General features: G+C 34.6%; 3 protein-coding genes and 1 non-coding gene across 13 annotated transcripts; 1 reads left to right on the forward strand and 3 right to left on the reverse strand.

Annotated features, from left to right (window-relative positions):
* The first annotated feature begins 2,861 nt into the window (after nt 1–2,861).
* On the forward strand, nt 2,862–4,885 carry LOC106451174 (ethylene-responsive transcription factor ERF112). The gene is made up of 2 exons (XM_013893051.3): nt 2,862–3,170; nt 3,863–4,885. Exons 1-2 carry the CDS (start codon nt 2,993–2,995, stop codon nt 4,333–4,335), a joined length of 651 nt encoding a protein of 216 aa, XP_013748505.1. The 5' UTR covers nt 2,862–2,992; the 3' UTR covers nt 4,336–4,885.
* Nucleotides 4,886–5,462: 577 nt separating this feature from the next.
* LOC106451171 (probable protein phosphatase 2C 27) lies at nt 5,463–7,877 on the reverse strand. 9 transcript variants are annotated; one of them, XM_022700534.2, is made up of 6 exons: nt 7,622–7,876; nt 7,064–7,123; nt 6,870–6,994; nt 6,598–6,777; nt 6,318–6,523; nt 5,463–6,231 (listed from the first exon to the last, which is right to left on the reverse strand). In XM_022700534.2, exons 2-6 carry the CDS (start codon nt 7,068–7,070, stop codon nt 5,670–5,672), a joined length of 1,080 nt encoding a protein of 359 aa, XP_022556255.1. In that variant the 5' UTR covers nt 7,071–7,123; nt 7,622–7,876; the 3' UTR covers nt 5,463–5,669. The 9 variants fall into 9 exon arrangements, with proteins under 9 accessions (XP_022556255.1, XP_013748503.1, XP_022556253.1 ...); XM_013893049.3 differs by having other exon boundaries at nt 7,555–7,876; XM_022700532.2 differs by having other exon boundaries at nt 7,419–7,876.
* Nucleotides 7,878–11,361: 3,484 nt separating this feature from the next.
* LOC106451170 (pentatricopeptide repeat-containing protein At2g33680) lies at nt 11,362–15,458 on the reverse strand. 2 transcript variants are annotated; one of them, XM_013893044.3, is made up of 6 exons: nt 14,880–15,458; nt 14,614–14,729; nt 14,444–14,494; nt 14,024–14,097; nt 13,865–13,935; nt 11,362–13,755 (listed from the first exon to the last, which is right to left on the reverse strand). In XM_013893044.3, exons 3-6 carry the CDS (start codon nt 14,466–14,468, stop codon nt 11,550–11,552), a joined length of 2,376 nt encoding a protein of 791 aa, XP_013748498.1. In that variant the 5' UTR covers nt 14,469–14,494; nt 14,614–14,729; nt 14,880–15,458; the 3' UTR covers nt 11,362–11,549. The 2 variants fall into 2 exon arrangements, with proteins under 2 accessions (XP_013748498.1, XP_013748497.1); XM_013893043.3 differs by having other exon boundaries at nt 14,614–14,740.
* Nucleotides 15,363–15,434, reverse strand: TRNAD-GUC. The gene has a single exon. It is a non-coding gene; the product is annotated as a tRNA-Asp (tRNA).
* Nucleotides 15,459–16,179: the final 721 nt, after the last annotated feature.

A 16,179-nucleotide genomic window follows, 5' to 3' on the forward strand; every position in this document is an offset into this window, starting at 1 on the left:
ATCCTAAAATTAAGGAACTAAATAACTAATTTATTGTTTTTTAATAATGAATTCAATTTATATTAACACTAAATTTAAGTAACTAATCAATTATTTTAATTATTATTATTTTAACTAATCAGTTGTATAAATACAGCTGTACTTAATCCAAATGCAAAAAAACAAATTCTTCAAAGCTCTCACCAAATACATAATAATATAATTCTTATAGATAGAGTATTAAATTAGATATATATATATATATATATTTGATCAAATAAATATTAATAGTTATGTACTATTAATATTTAATGATATGATGGAAGATGTTATTTGTTCTAACCAAATGGGTAGCACAAAAATGGAACATGTTATTGTTAATATTTTTATGAGTATAGTTATACGGATTATTCCAACAAACATGTAAAATATTTATCAAATATAAAGCTAATTGAACAAAACATAAAACACACTTTAAGCTAGGCTTGGGTGTTCATGTACCTGTTGGGATAGACGTTGGGTATTTTGAATTTTGGTTCTAGCTTATATCACATCATATGTCTCATTATGGTAAATTTGTAAGCATAGATCGGGTTCGGGTATAATACATTGGTTTTGGTTCTAATTTGCATCACATCATAAAATCCATAAAGTAATCATATGTCGTTTGGATTCGGGTTATATTGGTTTGGTTCGGTATATCTGTAGTTAAATTCAAAATTTAAAAGCATAACATAAGAAATAAATACTTATATATATAATTGGATATTTAAGGTACTTATTTTAAATTTAAATACTTATTTAGATATCATTTAAAAATAAATATAGAATTGAATATTTGAAGTACATATTTATGTTTCAAATATTTATATTAATATAGACATTTAGATCGGTTTTCAGATTTTTTCGGGTTTTCCGTTTTTTTAGGTTATTCGTTCGGGTTCGTCTAATAACACTACGGTTGCGGATATGTTTTACACCACCCTACAAAATCCATTATGGTATTTCTTACCGGATGCGGATCGATTTTTTTGGTTTAGGTTCAGTTTGGACTTCGGATTACGTATTTTATGTTTAGGCCTATTTTAAATAAAGAAAAAAATGCAATTATATAAAAAAAATTCCAAAAATTATCTCGCGTTTTCAAAGCGCGGATCAAATTCTAGTTAAGATGCAAATAGAATCATTTCATCCACCTTACCAAATAATTATTGTATATAATTAAATAATTGCCACACTAATTAATTAAAGAATAATAAATCAATTTAATACAAAGTCAAAGTCAAAGTTTTGTGAACTTTGATACTTAGTCAAAGTTGTCCAAGGATAATCATTATAATTGTGGCAATTACTTAAACGACGGTATTTGATAGGTATGTGTTGGAGTTGATTTGTTCGTGTAAGTCTGCTCTGACTATAATATTCAAGGTTGACTACAATTTATGTAAGCACATACGTCATCTTGGTCTTAAAACCAATATCTTATTTCAAACACTTTCAGATTCTAAGTTAGCGCAGTTAATTTATCTAGTTCAGGTTATGTTTCTTTTTTCTTTTAAGTTTAAATATTGTTTTTTTGTTGTTCAACCACAAGTTCTTAGATGATTGACAAATTATTCATTGACATCATGTGCATGCAATGACAAGATTCCTACCCCAGAAAGAAAAAAATAAACCCTCAAACTATATATTAATGGCACGAACTGTCCAAAACTGCTTATAATACCTTAGAAATATAATATATTTAAAGAGATTCATTGCATATTCTGTTGTACTTTTTTAATGACGAAGTGCGGAGAGTACATTCAGGAAAGTTGTGTTGCGAATAGAAGAAACTCAACTCTTTTTTCTAACAACGATGAAAGTGGCAATCTCATAAAAAGTAAGCACACACGTGAATGTTTCAAAAAACGATGTGGTGTTTTCTGAATACGCAAAGTTTAGAAATCAGATCACGAGAATTGGTTGAAAACTCTACATTGATTCAGAAGACCAAAATAGAAATCGGTTATCAGTGTCTCGAATATGTATTTAGTGTCATTTGTTCTTTCTTTAATATACTTATTGACTTCATGACGGGACTGCCACGAAGTGTCCTTACTAAATCTTTAGCTTTTGTTGATTGGAGTACCGAATTTGATAAATTGGTTTCATGTTTTCCCACGATTAACTGACTAAACATTACATAATTATGGTATACATTGATATACGATTGGTCAAAAGTTAGTGGCTAGTGTACATGCACGTAGGGAGGTATGATGTGCCAATATATTTATAGGGTGCAATTATGATTACCCAAACAGATAGATCATGCATGATCTAAATACACAAATAACCGTAACTAAGATCTTTATGGAGCATCTTGACCTTTGAAAAAACGAACTCATTTCATGAAACAAATAAGAAATTTTTTTTGTTTTCTTCCGATCGATAATCAGTGAAATTGTGGTTATATGTTGTATTAATAAGAAAAATATATTACAAGATTATATTGCAGTATACTCCGTAATTATCGTTGACTTAATGATGGACATTTATGCTTCGCATGAGATACTTAATCCCAAAGTTAATTCTATTGAACTTTTAAGAAATCGTCATAGGTGTGCCAAAACAGAATAAATTTTAGTTACACCTTTTTTAAAGGCTTACACTTTGAGTTAATAACTTAATTAATATTAGGACATGACGCAACTTAAAGTACTTGCATGGTGAGTCTATCCATACAATTATATAAGAGATTCCAGAATTATTTATATGGATCGAACAAAAAATCTGTGTTATGAAAAATAATCATCTAGCTAGTTATACAAACCTTATAGGTATCAAATACCATTAAGTTGAAAAGTTATACACAAACCTCTCTCTATATATATATATTGGTCAACAAATACATGCGTGTGTGTCTATATATAACATAGATAAATGGATTAGACATCTTTGCTGTACTTTTGGCTTGTACCCAATCCATCTTTGACTACCCAAAAAAAAAAATCGTAATTGGTATCATCGGATAATGCATAGTGGGAAGAGACCTCTTTCACCGGAATCAATGGCCGGAAAAAGAGAAGAGAAAGAAGAGTTGGGTTCTTGCTCAACTTTGTCAGAGTCTGATGTGTCTGCTTTTGTCTCTGAACTCACAGATCAACCTACCCCACCATCAGTAAATCAACCTTCATCTCTTACCCTTCAAGGTAACCTCATCTGATCTATTTGCGTATAATTCTAATTACTATGCATATAGCTTTTGTGTTTCTCTTTCACAAACTTGGAGATTGGATGGTTTAATTTATATTGGAATTTTGACATTAGTATTGCACCTTGGCCTTGGCCTTGGCCAATTGGAGATTTCATAAAATGAATATCACTCTTGTATGTAGCTCATTTCGTTAGAACTCAATGCATCCTTTTGAATATTCCTGGTTTACTTTTCTCAAGGTAAAGCTCCCTCTTTAATTTTCCAAACTGTATTTTAAGCTTGACACAAAGGGGCTTAGTATTCTGAATGGTCGGGCTTAAATATTTTATATACTAATATCGTAAGAATTAAGAGAATGTGTTATGGAGACTAATTACCTGGTCTTTGGCCTAATAGGCATATTTCAGGAGAGATGTAGAATGATCATATCATATGATCCCACCACACTACACACATTAGAATAATCTTTAACAGGTGCTTTTAAATCGGTAAATTGTGTTCTTTATCAAAACGAAAAATAACATGTGATATAACGATTTCTCCTAAATCACAAGCATGCGTAATTTCATCTCGCTTAAGATCCAATTTAATTATTTCACCGTTACCACAAGAGTGAACTTACAATTTGAATCATTTCTTTTTTTTTTTTTTTTTTTTTTTGTAAAATTTTTGAATCATTTCTTTCAGAACAAAGTAATACGAGACAACGAAACTATAGAGGTGTGAGGCAAAGACCGTGGGGAAAATGGGCAGCCGAGATCCGTGACCCAAACAAGGCAGCTCGTGTGTGGCTTGGTACGTTCGACACTGCGGAAGAAGCAGCCTTAGCATATGATAAAGCTGCTTTTGAGTTTAGGGGTCAAAAGGCCAAGCTAAACTTCCCCGAGCACATTCTTACCAACTCTAGTGGTCCATATGGACCATATCCATCAACCGCTACTTCCCATGATCGCATCACCGTAATGCCATCTCCAGCTATTGCTCCTGACATACTTCTTGATCAATATGGACAGTTTCATTCCGCAAATATTGATTCAGTTGCCAACTTTTCTTTGACTATGTCGTCTTCTTCGTCTTCACTGAATCAACAAGAGCATATACCTAAAGTAGAGGATGGTAAGAGCGTGAAGAATGTTAGTATTCATAAACGAAGAAAATAGCATATCAATGCTTCTGTGGTACGTATATGCCTATTATGACTCTTCTGTTCAGAAGCATGACAGGATCTGAGATTTAAGGGGCTAAAACGCATTGAATGTCGATCCAAAGAGTGAAGAAGTGCATTTAGGATTCAGGCATCATGGATGAAAGATTACCTTCTGGGACATGAAAATGCTATAAGGGATGAAGATAAAGAAAGCTGTTCTAATTATTCGGTCAAGAGAACCAATCGATTAACGGGTCACCATAGAAGATGGAGAGAGTGATAGAGACTATGTACAACACACCTTGATCCAACAGCTGCAATGAAGTTCTTGTAGGCGAATAATCTTAAAACCTCCGACACTATTCTTTTACAAGCATACTTTAATTTTAGTTATATTTCCTTTATGTGCTGGCGTTGGATTAGAAAACTAGATGCATACATGTGTGGCGTTATCACTTACTTAGCATTATCTTATTGCGAGGATCTCATATCAAGAAACCAACTCAATTATAAGGTATCGTCGTTCCATAATACGTACGTACTATACTTATAATCGCTGTAAAGCAATTTTTGATTTTTGATTTTTGATTAATTGATGGTTGCTACAAGAGCAGCTCCAACGGTGGATTCCTATGAAATTCCATGCACAAAAGAGTAAAATTAAATTCTTTAACCAAAACTAGCTGATGAGCAGTTCCCTCGTAACAAATGAAAGTTGTAGTATTGTTTCAGTAGAATCTGTAATCAATGTTTTTGAATCATGTTGATTAAAGATAAGTACGTTTTAATGTTTTCATAACTATATAATGTATTTATATTGTTAATTTATTGTTTAAGCTATCGTACACATTGACCGTCCTGATCGGTTAAGACAACCAACCAATTAGCATAGAAGATGAAGGCAGAGATAACAACACGCCCTGACCACTTTAAACAAGTAACATAAAAATTGGGCTATAGATAAGCAATAAGATGAAGCCTATTCCTAAGCATTGAGAAGAAAGATAAGATAAGGGTTCTATCAACCAAGAATTAGAGAAAATGGGCTTTGTCTTTACAATCTTTCCACCTTCAGCTGTAACACAATATACAACCTTGTTTAGATATGATGGAACAACCCTGTGGATTTGAGCATACAAGTGAAGAAGAAAGTCTTATATATTTTTAAAAACTAAAATATTTACAAAATAGTAGTACATACATCCATCTAAAATCTCAATGAATCTTGAATACTAATATATGTAAAACAACAACATATTCAGATACACAACATGGTCAACCTGTAACACTCTCTAACATGGCAATAGCCTCCTCACAAAGTAAACATAGAACAACAACGAACATACTCTAAGGGTAGCCATCAAGCACGCCTTTAAGTAGATTCAACCCATCCGCAGATATGCTCCGCCTCACCCGTGACTGCACTCGTACCTCTATCCTCTGCGGAGGATCCGGAGAGAAGCACACAACAACCACTGTCAAATTATCACACGTGTTCCGTTTAAGAGCCTCCCTAACAAGCTCTCTAGAGCACCTCTCCGGATCATTATGAATCATCAGCGCCTTCCTCGCGATCGTCACCGCGCACTGGCTGCTCATCACATCCCACAGACCGTCACAACCCATTATCAAGAACTCGTCGGCTTCGCTCAGGTCTGTCTCTTGCAACTCTGGCTCGGGGGTTAGAGGACAAGCAGAGCCTCTGGGGCCTTTCATGTGCCAGTCTCCTATGGCACGTGAGACTGATAGTTGCCCGTTGAGGTAGCCATCGTAGACAACTCCACCTAAGTTCTCTATTCTTGTTTTCTCGGTGATGCAGTTTGGTTTGTGGTCTTTGGATAGCTCTATTGCTCTGCCTCTTCTACCAAGTACTGCTCGGCAATCACCAGCGTTTGCAATGATCAACCTCCTGTAAAAGAAAGAAAGAAAGCAGCAACTCTATTCAAATTCAAATCAAAACTCCAACGACTTATGGTAAACCAAACTGCACTTTACCTTCCAAAAATCAAAGCTGCAAGAGCAGTGGTCCCAGAAGAGATGTCAAGAGAAGAATCATCTGCAAATTGGTAATCAGCTTTCAAGAAAGCATTCTTTATTGCCTTTTTGACACATAGAGGGAAGTAAGTGTCTTCTATAATGAATCTCAGAATGTTCTTTCTAACAAACAGTGCTGCATCTGTGCCACCGTGGCCGTCGAATACCTGCCCAAAAGGTTAATATCGACAACGTTAAACTACTTTCAAAAAGTAAGCATGAGCTGCATCTATACACTCACCCCATAGAAGGCTGAAAGAGATGAGGAATCAAGAGATGCACCAAGATGGTCAACGAGATCATCGATGCAAATATGTTCATCTTCCATGAACTGTTTTGCCCCTTGCTCAGCACAGCTTCCTGATCGGTATACAGGTAAAAAATCCGATTTTTCATCAGGTGACTTACAAACATCCAAATCCTGCGCACAAAACAGAAACCCAATTACATCATTTGAATCCCAATTGCAAAAAAAAAACAAATCCAGAAACTGTAGGGCGTGTATAAAATTACCGCAGTGACTGCAACCTGAAGCCTACTAGTAGTAGTGGTTGTGATACGTTGCATAGAAGATAGGTGCCTCGGAGGTTTTCCTTTACTACTCATTAGCTTAGTAGAGTCATCTAAAGTATCAGTTTCTGTTGAAGAAGCATTGTCCATGTTGAAATCTCCCTCTAGAACCGTTATCAAAGGTGAAAAATCCATACCAATCATACAAATACTCTTTGTGTGTGTGTTTCCAACGATTTGTCTTGTTCCCACTAGATCTAAGATCAATCAACAAAGACCAACATGCAAGGATCAGACTTTTTAGTTTACCCACTTGGAAAACTAGAGGATCCTTACTTACCAAAGATCAACTTTAAAAGCAAAAAAAGAAATGGTTTTGATAAATTCCCAAAATCAGTAGATCATCATTGATTATTCCCAACAACTTCAATTAAGCAAAGCTCCCAAAAAGGGTCAAGAACCAAATTCTCAAAGGTGGGAGCTTTTCTCAAGTCAGATCACGCAAAATCGATGATCCAGAAACCTAAACCTAAACCCTATTCAGAAATTTACCAGAATCACACCCAGAAGCTTAATTCAACAAAACCCCAGCTCACAAATTCTCATAAATCCCGATGAATTCAGCTCTTGGGCTAATGAGAAACGATATCTCGAAGCAGGTAGATCATTCAGAAATTGAGAAAATTACCAAAGACAAACGCTCAGAGATTATCTGAAGAAATTCTTCGAAAACCCAGAAAAGAAAAAAGTTACACCTTTGAAGAAGAAGATAATTGACGAAAGGCAATCTCAGAAAAGTTTCTCTGATAGAGAGAAGAAGAAGAAGCTTTGTTGTCTCGTTTGGTATTTTGTTGGCCACCGGCGTTTCCAGGTAATCTCTTGGTTTCGTCCCTCTGTCATACCGGAGATCTCTTACCGACACGTGTCGTCAATCGACGGCTAAGCATCGCTTTGACTGGGTACCTATTCCCAGCCGTTAGATAGGAAACCAACGCTCACGATCTCATCCACGCTATCTCCTTCTGCCTTTTCCGAGTCGCGAGGGGGTTATTACCTCCGATTTTAAAAACCAAAAATATAGATGCGTTAGATTCCCGCCGTCCACGTGTCGTTATTACACTGGCTGTTTCTAATACTTCGGCTATGTTCAAAACCAAATTTTGTTAGCAACCTAATTAGACGCGATTATTTCTCTCTCTGATTTGATCTCTCATGAAATGGTATCATTAGTTAGCTAATGTTGTTGGTGATTGGACGTCTCATTGATGGAATAAGCATATTAGTTTTGCAATTATTATTTTCTGACTCTTATTGCCTTTAAAAGTATAAATAGTAGCTAATGATGAAAAAAATAGAAACTTTGATGCCTAAGACTATAACAACCGGTGGTAGTTACACATATGCTATTTGTGGTCGAATCTTCTATGTGATTGTTGAGATTTCGATATGTTCTTTCTATCAAAGTCATGAATACGATTGAGATTTTGATATGTTCTTTCTATTAAAGTCATGACTACGATTGATATCTATCTCTTACTGTCAGTTGGTTGTTATGTTCAAAAGCTTAATCAAAGTGTTGCTTATAACATCTCTTTTCCTAAGGTTCATCATCAAGTTTAGGAAGATGCTTGTCGCCTTTACTAAGAGTTAATAATAGTTTAATGTCATGTTTTTTTTAATCGCTAGTGGTTATGGAATTGACTTTTAAGTTAGTTTATATTTTTTTCTAATTTGCTAAAAAAGTCATTCGGTCATCACAACTTGTGCTAGAAAAATATCGTACCAAATCACGTGTGATTGAATAGTCAAACTCTGTCAAAATATTCAGCCGTATGAACAGATTAATATTCTTTACATAAATGTAGGCTAATACTATTATACATTTGATGTATAGTTTCTGGCCAGATGGCCGGGTTCTCTTAGACATAACATCTATGTATTGATGACAGAAAATCATAAACAATGGATAAAAAGATAGAGAAACAAAAAAAAAAATCAAGTCAATTATCTCACAACATGAAATAAATCACATTGGAGAGTAAATAAAACAGAAGCGAGAGAGCACATGTTTGTTGTTGAAGCCTAAAAACCGGCAATCACGTTTAGAGATTAATCAAACAATAATAAGAGAGATGATGTCGGAGATTTCATTTATATAAATATACAAGTCGAACCAAGAGAGATGATACAAGAACATGTAATCAGTAGTTTAAGAGATTGTAGTCCTTCTCTCTCACATGTCATCATTACATCTACTTGCTTGCACAATAGTGTCTTCTTTAACTATTTACTAGGATAAGATCTCAGTGACATCCTGAGTATCGTAAATTTATATGAAAGTTATTCCAAAAATATAGTATAGAAAAATAAAATTTATATTATTGATCGAATTGATATTTTTGGTTATAAAACAATTTTTTTAAAAACGTTTTTATAAATTACAGAATTTGTTTACTAAAGAGCTAATCTCATTTTTAAAAATAAATAATCACTTATCGAATAAAAAGTTAACGTTTAGGCCGAAGAATCTCAGGCCTACTATTTGGTTACAATGAAACTACGTCAGCTCGGTTTTATATTATGATTTAACAATTTAAAAGTTAATTATGGTTATGAGAAGTTTACGTTCACGTGTCAATTCTATCTATCTTCAATATTTTTCTCATTTTTGTGTCGTTTTTTTTTCATTTTGGTTATTGCTCGATATAAATATTGATTTTTGAATTTATTCTCATTTCGTTATTTTGTTTTGGCCTGAGATTAAGAAAATGTTTAAGATTTAAAATTATTAAAGAGATACATACTTGGGTTAAGATCCGCGTCTTGTGCAGAATAAATATTTTATATTTTTCGGTATATTATGAAATAATAAAATAATAATTATATATTAAATAACTAAGAAACCAGTTACTATTATGTAATAAATTGGTGTGCGCATATAAATCAAACGACCACTCTTGTTTATTCTCAATCACTTTAGGGTAAATAAATCAAAACAATCAAACTTATCTATCGTATATGATATATAGTTAAATTTAAATGATATTAACATAAATATATAATATGCTTTTAATATGAATATTTATTAAATGAGGTTTCTACTCATATGATTTTATGATTATTTGCATATTTGTGTAACAAATTTTACACAAACGATTTTTTTTTATGTGTAATGTTTATTAGTTTCAATAATTTATAATCATTTAAAAAAAACAATGAATATGAAATATATATATCAAAATATAAGTATATATTTTCATATGATATATATTTTAATTAAACGATATGAAATATATGTATTAACATAAACACCTATTAAAATAAAATTATTTATTCATATGATTTTATAATCATTGTATCTTATTGTAGAAAAAAAATAAACTTTGCTCACAAAAGTTTATGTGAGACTTTTAACAGTTTTAGTAATTTATGCTCGTTTGAAAAATTCAAAATACAACATATACAAAAAAATTTAAATTTTTTATATGATTAATGTAATTGTGTAATTTGTTTTAATAATAAATAATTAAAAAATGATAGAAAGTATACATAGCAAACATTTATTATTTAAAATTATTAATTTTTATATATATATTAATCACATTAGGTAATTTCGCAGGTTTTATTTAATGAAAGAATATATAATAATTTCAATTTGATAAATGAATGGTCCATAATTGACATAATATATAATATAACATTTCCTTTTTTAACTGAATATAATATTCCCTACCAATTTAATTTTGGACTAACAAAATTCTCAATTGATTCTCGAGCCGCCACGTAAACAAAATTAGCATTATAATTAGGTGACAACTCAGCAGGACATTTTTTTAATTAGTACAAATTACATGATATAACTTTTTAAATGTTTTTCTATTAATTAATATCCCCTAGACTATATTTGCGAAGTGATTTTGCCACATGTCCTCTCTACAATCAATTTCACAAAACAAATATGACATGGCTATTGAAATTGATGATATGACTTCCGCAAAAATATGACATGGATAATTTTATTTAATGCTGATTTATATTTTTGGCAAACTTATTAAAATATGGTAATAATTCATATATTACATGTAATATTGATATTTCTTTTTGGTAATTTTTTTTAATATGGTAATAGCTCATACATCATCTATAAAATAAATATATTCATATATAACATTTCAAATTTTGAAATATTATTATTTTTGTATAATTATCCAATTTGTATTACTAAAGCTTTCAAAAATTCCTACAATTTTTAAAAAATTTAAATATCTAATCGTAAGATCATTAGTTTTTTATATACCTACAAATTTTATAAATATTGTTTAGGCTAAATTTTTGATAATTATATAATTTTATATTAGTTTTATTAGTTTTATACAAATTAATTTAATATATATATAATATATATTAAATATTAGTAAGAAAATAGTAAAATCTACAATATTTAATAAAATTTATTTTTAAATATAAGTTAGATTAAAAAAAATTATTTACAGAGGATTTCAAAAGTTGTATCCATTTTTCATAGGCATACTAATCAAATTCAATCACATTTGATAGGTTGATTTAACTATATGTTATATAATTTCATACAAAAAGGTTACACACTTAAACTAAAAACCTATAAATTTAAAAGAATACAACAAAATTTATATCTCTACTCGATATATAATAGACGGATAAAAATCATGACAAAACTAATTGTGTTCCTTCTTGGACATGAGAAGAATCCAACACAGTTGTGAACCCTTCTTCCATCATCGGTCTACTCACCAATCTAACCAAATCCTTGATCTCTTCAATCCTATAATGCATTGTGTCCCCCACAACAAAGGTATGGCACTGATTCTCCAAAGTGATCCAACTACAACCCACGTCTTTGCTCACCCCGTTCGCTCTCATGAGTCCCCAAACTCGTTCCACATCTCTCATCCTCCCTAAAACCGTGTAAATGCTTGCCAACTGCACATAAGTTGACGACTCCCTCGATCCAAGGGCCATTAGCTTCTCCCCCGCGTAAGCTCCTAGCTCACAGCTCCCATGGTTCTTACACGCGCTTAGCAGTATCCGCCAAAGGCATATACCGTGATCGACACCAGCTGATTCGATGAACTCTTTCGCCTCTCTGAGCTGTCCTGCGCGGCTCAGCAGATCAACCATACACGCGTAGTGGTCCACCTTTGGAACAATCCCAAACTGATCGGACATTTTATTGAAATAAGACCAGCCTCTCTCCACAAACCCTTTATGGCTACACGCTGATATAACGTTCACGAACGTGACATCATCCGGCTCTGTTCCCACCGCTAGCATCTCCTCAAAAAGCTCCAAGGCTTCGTCTCCTCGTCCGTTATGGGACAGGCCTGAGATCATCGCGTTCCAAGAGACAACATCTTTGTTAGGAGTTCTTTGAAAGACGAGGCTCCCATCTTCTAAACTCCCGCACTTTGAGTACATTGTAGAAAGCGCGCTTCCAATTGGAACTTCTAAGCTGAACCCGTGCTTGATTGTGTGTCCATGTACTTGCTTCCCTAGCTCCAAGGTAGCTAGAGAGGAGCAAGCTTTTAGAACGCTAGCCATGGTTGGTTCATTTGGGATAATACCTTCTGCTTTCATCCCGCAGTACAGAATCAGAGCCTCTTCGTTATCTGAGTTTTGGACGTACCCGCTAATGATCGACGTCCAAAGAGCGACATCACGTTCTTGCAGACAGTTAAATCCTTTCCTGGCGTCTTCTAAACAACCAGCTTTCGCGTACATGTCAACCAAAGCCGTAGTCGCAAACAAATGATTCTCAAATCCCAACTTTAACAAAAAGGAATGAAGCTGTTTCCCTTCTTCTACATAGCAAATGTCACTGCACGCGTTAAGAACCCCAACGATAGTGTATTCGCTAGGCTTGATTCCAGCTGAGAACATTCTCGAGAAAAGCTTCACTGCTTCGAGTGATTCTCCATTCTGAGAATAGCCAGTAACCATTGCTGACCATGTAATCCCATTTCTGTCATCAGACGAGTCAAACATCTTGCACGCCTCGGTCAAGCTCTCGCACTTTGAATACATGGTAACTAGCGCGTTACTCAAAGCAACAAACACGAGCAAACCGTTTTTAACCGTGAGGGAATGGATTTGCCTCCCTAGGCCTACGTATTCTGTTGCAGCCAGAGAGCTAAGGACCGCGGTGAAGACATAGTCACAATCACTTTCTTCGTCCTTTTCTCTAAGAAACAGATTGAAGACTTTGATGGCCTCTTCAACGCGTCCTCTTGTAGCAAAACCAGAAACCATAGTGGACCACGTGTAGGTGTTCCTTTCAGGCATAAAGGCGAAGACTTTGAGTCCGTCCTCAACGAAGCCCGCTTTACAGTACATTCCCAACATCGAGGTGTCAACGTATATATCCCCAAAACTTGACATTTTGACCACAAGGGCGTGAGCCTGCCTCCCAACTGTACAACTTCCAAGACTCGATTCAGCTTTAAAAATTCCAGCGAGGGTGTAAGCGTTTGGGAGCACATCTTGAGATCTCATCTCTCGGAACAGCTGCATAACGGTGCGGGAGCTGGAGAGACCTCCGTGCTGGGAGTATCCAGTGATGAGACTGTTCCAGGATACGACATCTTTGCTTACTATGGAGCTGAAGATGGAGTGGGCTTTGGGTAAGTGTCCGCATTTGGCGTAGAGATTGACCAGGCCGTTGGCATGTTTGGTGCATGACGATGCTCCAGTTCTGATGATCTGTGCGTGAACTGCACGTCCAGCCTTGAGGTTCCTTTGCTGTGAATGACGCGTCAGTTGGTGTAAGAACGTCGAACTCGGAGTGACAGGATTGAGTTCTGTCTGGGAGGTACTCGGATGCATTTCTTTGATTGATGTTGAACATTGTTTGTCCCTGAATGTAATGCAATATTTAGATTATTAGTTGTTAGATAATATTTGAACTCTACCTAAGAACAAAAGGGTGAAAGAAAATCATCTAATGGAAAGGAACAAATACTTACAGGGTCTCTTCTGCTGATTTTTCTAGACCAGAGTGTTCTTCCAATCCAGGTTTCGGTCTTCTTGCCAAACTCTGACAATTTTGAATGAATATCAATCTTAATGGTAGCAAAAGATATTCAAATATCAAAAAGATGCGGAGACAGAGGTATTTTCTCTACCTCCTTGTCAAATTCAGTGAAAAGGCCAATACTTCCAGCTCCGTAAATATCTCTCTCTACTTTCTTCTTTATAGCTGTTGATTACACAAGGAGCAACGTTCAAAATCCAAATTACTCAGAGAGTGCATGGAAACCCACTCACATTAAGCCTAACGCTAAAAAGCTTACATCCCCCTGAAACCCCTAGTATATTTCAAAATCCATCCTTTTCATTTATGAAAATTCAACAACTTTAATAAAAAAGATAGAACACTGATTCATATTATTTTTACGTCAATCATATCCTAAGTTTCAAAAATCCCTTTGCCAGCACCGACCCTGACAACCCTTTAACAGCACCTTGAAACTTCTCCATGATATTTTACACATTCTCAACGAAGAAAGCATGACAAAAAGTTTCAAAAGTAAAACATAATTTACCCTTAGCGGCAGGAGCTTTAATCATTGAATATTCAAATCCTTTAGCGCAGCCTGAGCATAAGATTTTCCGACATTAGTGGCGCAAGTTCAATTGAACTTTAAATGAATCGACAACTATAATTGAACAAAAAAAAAAAAAGAACTCGACAAGGAACGATGAGAAAACATACCCAGAGAAAGGTCGCTACTTTTACATTTTGCTAGAAGAACCACCAAGTATAGGACCTCTAAGCCTATTCATTTGTCCCACTTAGCTTCTTCTTCTAAAGACGCGGGCTTTTAAAGGCTGCAATATCACTAACAGTCATACAAAAAATGAGGGAGAAGTCTGCTCTTACATCACATGGCTATCTAAGGCATTTGATCGAACAGATTGTGCGCAGATATATTTTAAAGAAACAGAACCATGAACACATCTACAAGAAGAGAGACTTACGAATTCAGCTAGCAGGGGGGAGGAGAGTAATGGTGGTGACGGCTGTGAAATGGTGACGACGGCGCAGGATACAGAGACGGCTAAAGTAAGTGCGGTGAGAGAGCAAGCGATACGATGTTGCACCCCGTTAGGGGGCGTTATTTTCAAAATTTACGGTTTTGTCTTTAAGACAATGGGCCCTTGATTGATTATGGGCTTTTTGTTGTGGTTTTTGAGATTGTTTTTACTTTTTCTATTCGTCAAAAAAAAATCTGTTTAATCATCTACGAAGAACACACAAATATCACTCATCATCACTTAAACAAGTTATAACTACACCAATTTTAATATTTTATCACTCATATAGGTTAATTTGCTCTATTTGTTCACCCTGGTTTGTAGGTTTCTAATTGGTTTGAATCGGAAATGTAGGGAGGCGAACGATTTAGAGAATTTATAGAAACAAAATTTTGTTAAAAAATTAGCAGAAAAATAAAAATTAGACGCCGTTGCCGGGTATCGAACCCGGGTCACCCGCGTGACAGGCGGGAATACTTACCACTATACTACAACGACTTTGATGCTAAGTTTCGTATAACTAACAATTAATACTAAAACTGAATATTCCTTGAGACAGTTACCATATAGCCGAAGTTATGTCTCTGTACGTTAAGATAACTGAACTTCAACTAAAAATATTGTCACCTACGGACTACAAATGTTTCAACTGGAATCTAGTAGATAAGTGTTTTATGAAGTTGAGAATCATAAGGGATAAACAGTGGAAGGTGTTCTCCTCTCTGTAGACTAACTTGTTCGAAATAACAACTTAAAGAGTTTTCTCGGAGTCTCTGACCCTTCAGCTACCATCACTCCCAGAAGAAGTTATGGACCATTGGACAATCCGGTGCATCAGATGTTCTATTAGCAGACAACAATATTGTTGAGCCATTGATAAAAGTGGATTCACCAAAGGAACCCAAAGATGAAGATCCTGACCTTATAGACAAAGTCAACAGACCATAGGCTTTGATCCTCCGCAGCTCCGCTCTTTTGGCCATAGCTCTAGAAAACTCTTAAAAGAGACGAAGAAGTAGTATTGAAGATAGACTGGAGCGAGACTATACCAAACCCTTATGTTAGAGTTGAGTATTAGCCGGTGGCGAAGCCAGAAACTTTTTGAACTGGGTCAAAAATGTTTTTAACATAATTACTAAACTATATAAAAAACTATATTCTACGACCTTTATACTACAAGAAAACATAATCTTAACGAGGGCGGTTTTCCTCGTTATTTCGTCGTAAAAGAGGCTTTACGACG

This window comes from Brassica napus, chromosome C4 (assembly GCF_020379485.1).
Source record: "Brassica napus cultivar Da-Ae chromosome C4, Da-Ae, whole genome shotgun sequence".
Classification (NCBI taxonomy): Eukaryota; Viridiplantae; Streptophyta; class Magnoliopsida; order Brassicales; family Brassicaceae; genus Brassica; species Brassica napus.

What these genes read in the sequence shown, in the direction of transcription:
- LOC106451174 (XM_013893051.3), top strand. Translation starts at nt 2,993, where the DNA reads ATGCATAGTGGGAAGAGACCTCTTTCACCGGAATCAATGGCCGGAAAA. An exon ending in TTCATCTCTTACCCTTCAAG is followed by an intron (nt 3,171 to 3,862) that starts GTAACCTCATCT and finishes CATTTCTTTCAG; the next exon opens with AACAAAGTAATACGAGACAA.
- LOC106451171 (XM_013893048.3), bottom strand. Translation starts at nt 7,070, where the DNA reads ATGATTGGTATGGATTTTTCACCTTTGATAACGGTTCTAGAGGGAGAT. An exon ending in TTCAGGTTGCAGTCACTGCG is followed by an intron (nt 6,778 to 6,869) that starts GTAATTTTATAC and finishes TTTTGTGCGCAG; the next exon opens with GATTTGGATGTTTGTAAGTC. An exon ending in CTCTTTCAGCCTTCTATGGG is followed by an intron (nt 6,524 to 6,597) that starts GTGAGTGTATAG and finishes CCTTTTGGGCAG; the next exon opens with GTATTCGACGGCCACGGTGG.
- LOC106451170 (XM_013893044.3), bottom strand. Translation starts at nt 14,468, where the DNA reads ATGATTAAAGCTCCTGCCGCTAAGG. An exon ending in TAAAGCTCCTGCCGCTAAGG is followed by an intron (nt 14,098 to 14,443) that starts GTAAATTATGTT and finishes TGTAATCAACAG; the next exon opens with CTATAAAGAAGAAAGTAGAG. An exon ending in TCACTGAATTTGACAAGGAG is followed by an intron (nt 13,936 to 14,023) that starts GTAGAGAAAATA and finishes CAAAATTGTCAG; the next exon opens with AGTTTGGCAAGAAGACCGAA.